The sequence below is a fragment of the Salmo salar genome, chromosome ssa26 (genome assembly GCF_905237065.1).
Source record: "Salmo salar chromosome ssa26, Ssal_v3.1, whole genome shotgun sequence".
Taxonomy (NCBI): Eukaryota; Metazoa; Chordata; class Actinopteri; order Salmoniformes; family Salmonidae; genus Salmo; species Salmo salar.
This window is the reverse complement of record NC_059467.1, coordinates 48,032,349-48,038,679: the sequence shown is the minus strand read 5'-3', so window position 1 is coordinate 48,038,679 and position 6,331 is coordinate 48,032,349. Positions and strand designations below refer to the sequence as shown.

The window sequence follows — 6,331 nt, the reverse complement described above, 5'->3', positions numbered from 1 at the left end:
AGTATCATCATATAGCCAAGTATCATCATATAGCCTGGTATCATCATAGAGCCTGGTATCATCTTATAGCCTGGTATCATCATATAGCATAGTATCATCATATGGCCTAGTGGTGGTGATTATACAGAAGAGAGGCTCCCTCACCACAGACGTAGTCTGGACAGCAGGAGTCCTCTCTGAAATAAGACACCAGCTTCTCTCCATACTGACACTCCGGGGGGAAGATGTCACACAGGGTCTGGTTACAAACTGGATGACAGACAGACAGACAGACAGACAGACAGACAGACAGACAGACAGACAGACAGACAGACAGACAGACAGACAGACAGACAGACAGACAGACAGACAGACAGACAGACAGACAGACAGACAGACAGACAGACAGACAGACAGACAGACACCATCAGATTAATACAAACCAATCACATTACATCATGGCCACCTAAACATCATTCCTAAATTTTTAAAGTGGAACTCAAGTTCCTGTTGACATTGAGTTGAGCTCTGAACTCTTTAAAGTTCCTTCACAATTGTTTTCAGGGGCATCAGATTCATCATTTTTTAGTAGAGGTCAACTTGTTACAAATCAAATCAAAGTTTATTTGTCACGTGCGCCGAATACAACCTTACAGTGAAATGCTTACTTACTCTAATCAACAGTGCAAAAAATGTATTAGGTGAACAATAGGTAAGTAAATAAATAAAACAACAGTAAAAAGACAGTGAAAAATAACAGTAGCGAGGCTATATACAGTAGCGAGGCTACATACAGGCACCGGTTAGTCGGGCTGATTGAGGTAGTATGTACATGTAGTTGTGGTTAAAGTGACTATGCATATATGATGAACAGAGAGTGGCAGTAGAGTAAAAGAGGGGTTGGCAGGCAACGGAACACAATGCAGATATCCCGGTTAGCCAGTGTGTGGGGGCACTGGTTGGTCGGGCCAATTGAGGTAGTATGTACATGAATGTATAGCCTTTTTGTCCTAGACTTGGCACTCCGGTACCGCTTGTCATGCGGTAGTAGGGACAACAGTCTATGACTGGGTTGGCTGGGGTCTTGGACAATTTTTAGGGCCTTCCTCTCACACCGCCTGGTGTAGAGGTCCTGGATGGCAGGCAACTTAGCCCCAGTGGTGTACTGGGCCGTACGCACTACCCTCTGTAGTGCCTTGCGGTCGGAGGCCAAGCAATTGCCGTACCAGGCAGTGACGCAACCAGTCAGGATGCTCTCGATGTTGCAGCTGTAGAACCTTTTGAGGATCTGAGGACCCTTCCAAATCTTTTTATTTTCCTGACCGGGAATAGGCTTTGTCATGCCCTCTTCACGACTGTCTTGGTGTGTTTGGACCATTCTAGTTTGTTGGTGATGTGGACACCAAGGAACTTGAAGCTCTCAACCTGCTCCACTACAGCCCCGTCGATGAGAATGGGGGCATGCTTGGTTCTCTTTTCCCGATGTCCACAATCATCTCCCTAGTCTTGGTTACGTTGAGGGATAGGTTGTTATTCTGGCACCACCCGGCCAGGTCTCTGACCTCCTCCCTGTAGGCTGTCTCATCATTGTCAGTGATCAGGCCTACCACTGTTGTGTCGTCTGCAAACTTAATGATGGTGTTGGAGTCGTGCCTGGCCATGCAGTCGTGGGTGAACAGGGAGTACAGGAGGGGACTGAGCACGGACCCCTGGGGAGCTCCAGTGTTGAGGATCAGCGTGGCAGATGTGTTGCTACCTACCCTCACCACCAGGGTCGGCCCATCAGGAAGTCCAGGATCCAGTTGCAGAGGGAGGTGTTTAGTCCCAGGATCCTTAGCTTAGTGAAGAGCTTTGAGGGTACTATGGTATTGAATGCTGAGCTGTAGTCAATGAATGGCATTCTCACATAGGTGTTCCTTTTCTCCAGGTGGGAAAGGGCAGTGTGGAGTAGAGATTGCATCATCTGTGGATCTACTTGGGCGGTGTGCAAATTGGAGTGGATCTAGGACTTCTGGGATAATGGTGTCGATGTGAGTCCTTATCAGCCTTTCAAAACACTTCATGGCTACGGCCGTGAGTGCTACGGGTCTGTAGTCATTTAAGCAGGTTGCCTTTGTGTTCTTGGGCACAGGGACTATGGTGGTCTGCTTGAAACATGTTGGTATTACAGACTCAATCAGGGACACGTTGAAAATGTCAGTGAAGACACCTGCCAGTTGGTCAGCACATGCCCGGAGCACATGTCCTGGTAATCCGTCTGGCCCTGCAGCTTTGTGAATGTTGACCTGTTTAAAGGTCTTACTCACGTCGGCTACGGAGAGCGTGATCACACAGTCGTCCGCAACAGCTGATGCTCTCATGCATGCCTCAGTGTTGCTTGCCTCGAAGTGAGCATAGAAGTGATTTAGCTCGTCTGGTAGGCTTGTGTCACTGGGCAGCTCGCGGCTGTGCTTCCCTTTGTAGTCTGTAATAGTTTGCAAGCCCTGCCACATAAGACGAGCATCAGAGCTGGTATAGTACGATTCAATCTTAGCCCTATATTGACGCTTTGCCTGTTTGATGGTTTGTCGGAGGGCATAGCGAGATATCTTTTAAGCTTCCGGGTTAGAGTCCCGCTTCTTGAAAGCGGCAGCTTTACCCTTTAGCTCAGTGCGAATGTTGCCTGTAATCCATGGCTTCTGGTTGGGGTATGTACGTACAGTCACTGTGGGGACGACGTCCTCGATGCACTTATTGATAAAGCCAGTGACTGATGTGGTGTACTCCTCAATGCCATCGGAAGAATCCCGGAACATGTTCCAGTTTGTGATAGCAAAACAGTCCTGTAGTTTAGCATCTGCTTCATCTAACCATTTTTTTATAGACCGAGTCACTGGTGCTTCCTGCTTAAATTTTTTCTTGTAAGCAGGAATCAGGAGGAAAGAGTTGTGGTCAGATTTACCAAATGGAGGGCGAGGGAGAGCTTTGTACGCCTCTCTGTGTGTGGAGTACCGGTGATTTAGAATTTTGTTCTCTCTGGTTGCATATTTAACATGTTGATAGAAATTAGGTAGAACTGATTTAAGTTTCCCTGCATTAAAGTCTCCGGCCACTAGGAGCGCCGCCTCTGGGTGAGCGGTTTCCTGTTTACTTATTTCCTTATACAGCTGACTGAGTGTGGTCTTAGTGCCAGCATCCGTCTGTGGTGGTAAATAAACAGTATAGCTGAAAACTCTAGACAAGTAGTGTGGTCTGCAATTCATCACAAGATACTCTACTTCAGGCGAGCAAAATCTAGAGACTTCCTTAGATTTTCGTGCCCCAGCTGTTGTTGACAAATATGCACAGACCTCCCCCCCCCCTTGTCTTACCAGAGTGTGCTGCTCTATCTTGCCGGTGCAGCGTATATCCCACGAGCTGAATATCCATGTTATCATTCAGCAACGATTCCGTGAAATGTAAGATATTACAGTTTTTGATGTCCCGTTGGTAGGATATTCGTGATCGTATCTCGTCTAATTTATTATCCAATGATTGCACGTTGGCAAGTAATATTGACGGTAACGGCAGGTTTCCCACTCGCCTTCTGCGGGTCCTAACGAGGCACCCCGCTCTGTGTCCTCTGTACCTGTGTGTCACGTCCTGACCAGTAATAGGAGTTATTTTGTTATTACAGGTTGGTCAGGACATGGCAGAGGGTATTTGTTTTATGTGGTTCGGGGTGGTTGTGTGTTTAGTGGTGTATTTGATTTATTATTCCGGGTTTTGGGCACTGGTCTATGTTAATGTATTTCTATGTTTAGTCTAGTTCTTTATATTTCTATGTTTAGTTTATTGGGGATTGGACTCTCAATTGGAGGCAGGTGTTTTCTAGTTGCCTCTGATTGAGGGTCCTATAAATAGGTATGTGTTTGTATTAGTATTTTGTGGGAGATTGTGCTGTGTATAGCTTTGTGCCTTACCGGCCTGTTATTAGTCGTTGTGTTTTTGTTGTGTACGTGTTTATTTTGGTTTACCTTCTTCTCTTCCTCTTGCTAATAACTGGGATGTTGGCCTAGTCGGGTGTTCGGAGAATGTCCTGTGCGTCCTGCTTGTTGAAGAAAAAATCTTTGTCTAATCCGAGGTGAGTGATCGCTGTCCTGATATCCAGAAGTTTGTTTTTGCCGTAAGATACGGTTTTAACTCAGTGTCTTACTGCAGGCTTTCATAGGACAGCAGTTGACTTTGCTAAGCTGGTTCAAGTCATTGGTGTAAAGTACTTAAGTAAAAATACTTTAAAGTACTACTTAAGTCGGTTTTTTTGCGGTATCTGCACTTTACTTCACTTTTTATTTTTACTTGGGCTCCCGAGTGGCGCAGCAGTCTAAGGCACTGCATCTCAGTGGTAGAGGCGTCACTATAGACACCCTGGTTCAAATCCAGGCTGTATCACAACCGGCCGTAATTGTCAGTCCCATAGGGCGGTGCACAATTGATCCAGGTTTGGCCGGGGTAGGCTGTCATTATAAATAAGAATTTGTTCTTAACTGACTAGCCTAGTTATATTTAAAAAATACTTTCCTATGGAAAATGATGTACTTTTTATTTACATTTTCCCTGACACCCAAAAGCATTCATTATATTTTTAATGCTTAGCAGGACAGAAAATGGTTCAATTCGCACACCTATCAAGAGAACTTCCCTGGTCATGTCTACTGCCTCTGATCTGATGGACTCACTAAACACAAATGCTTTGTTTTTAAATGATGTCTGAGTGTTAGAGTGTGACTGGCTAATCGTCAATAACAAAAAAACATGAAAATTGTGCCATCTGGTTTGCTTAATATAAGGATTTTTTTTTATTATTCGTGCTTTTACTTTTGATACTTAAGTATATTTTAGCAAATACATTTATTTTTGATATTTAAGTATATTTAAAACCAAATACTTTTAGACTTTTACTCAAGTAGTATTTTACTGGGTGACTCTTTTTTTTCTTTAAGGTATCTTTACTTTAACTCAAGTATTTAAATCGAGTACTTTTTCCACCACTGGTTTAATTTATTTGGTTTAACCAACTGTAACGGCCGTCGTCAAAGGTAGTGGACCAAGGCGCAGCGGGTCTCGTGAACATCTTAAACTTTATTCAAGCGAACACAAAACAAGAAAAACCGCACGACAGCTAACCAGTCTTGCAGGCTACACACAGCAGTGCAAAAGCAACTTCCCACAAACCAGTGGAGAAAAGGGCTACCTAAGTATGACTCCCAATCAGTGACAACGATGTACAGCTGTCCCTGATTGAGAACCATGCCAAAACAAAGAAATACAACACCTAGAAGGGAACGTAGAAATATAAAAATAAGGACCATACAACTAACCCCAAAATCCCAACAACACAAACCAAACACACCCCTGCCACGCCCTGACCAAACTACAATAACAAATAACCCCTTATACTGGTCAGGACGTGACACCAACTATGTTTTAGGTTAACCTAACTTGAATTGTACAGTGTACTATAGCAATGTGCCAGTTTCTTACCGCAGGCTTTCTGTGGGCAGCAGGAGGTGTCATCTGCCAGACTGATGACCACTTCCCCGGCCCTGCGGCAGAGCGGCTGAGGCACGGCAGAACAGTTATACTCCACGGGAACGATACTGTCGTTGTCACAGAGATACATACAGCAGCCATCTTTAGACGCCTTCCACACCTCGCCAGGAGCACGGGGTACACCCGAACTGTCCGTACAGGCTGGGAGACACACACACAGATAGAAATGTATTGAAGTGTAAGATGCATTACTCAGATGTTCTTACTCAGTGTGACTTACGTGTATTCCACTAAAGACCAGACCAGACCGGGTGTTTTGTATCATATGAATGATGACCAGTGTTCATTTGATTGTCTGTGTGATGGCGGAGGTTGATCAGTGAAGGCTTACCACACTTCTCAGGGGGGATGCAGAGGGCAGAGTAGGGTCGATGGAGCAGAGTGCCCTCAGGACAGACACATCCCTCTGTCAGGCCTGTACACTGCTCAGGGTCGTGGTCAAAGTCATGGTTGGAGCAGGACTGGGCTGTACAGGTAGGCAGACAGGCCTGGTAACGCAGCTGGTCTGGACACATGAAGGCTGGGAGAGGAGAGAGGTGAGACAACACTGTTTTAAACTGTTCATAAACGTTATCAGAACCACGACAGGCGGCAGAGCTTGATTCAATATTCTTATGTCCATAATGCACAACTTTATCTTTTGTTTTACACAATGACATTGACTGACATTAAAACCTTATACTGTAAGTGTATTGACTGACATGAAAACGTTATACTGTAAGTGGGGTGGCAGGTAGCCTAGTGGTTAGAGCATTGGGCCAGTAACCAAAAGGTTGCTGGG

The 6,331-nt window shown here is 45.1% G+C and overlaps 1 protein-coding gene across 1 annotated transcript in view; it reads right to left on the bottom strand.

The window, feature by feature from the left end:
* LOC106592279 (otogelin) overlaps window positions 1–6,331 on the bottom strand; it is a 50,148-nt gene that overhangs the window by 24,659 nt on the left and 19,158 nt on the right. Inside the window, exons 12-14 of the mRNA XM_045708317.1 lie at window positions 5,882–6,070; window positions 5,482–5,691; window positions 145–249 (exon numbers count right to left, since the gene is read on the bottom strand). Coding sequence (XP_045564273.1) covers window positions 145–249; window positions 5,482–5,691; window positions 5,882–6,070 — 504 coding nt within the window. The remainder of the gene's footprint in view (window positions 1–144; window positions 250–5,481; window positions 5,692–5,881; window positions 6,071–6,331) is intronic.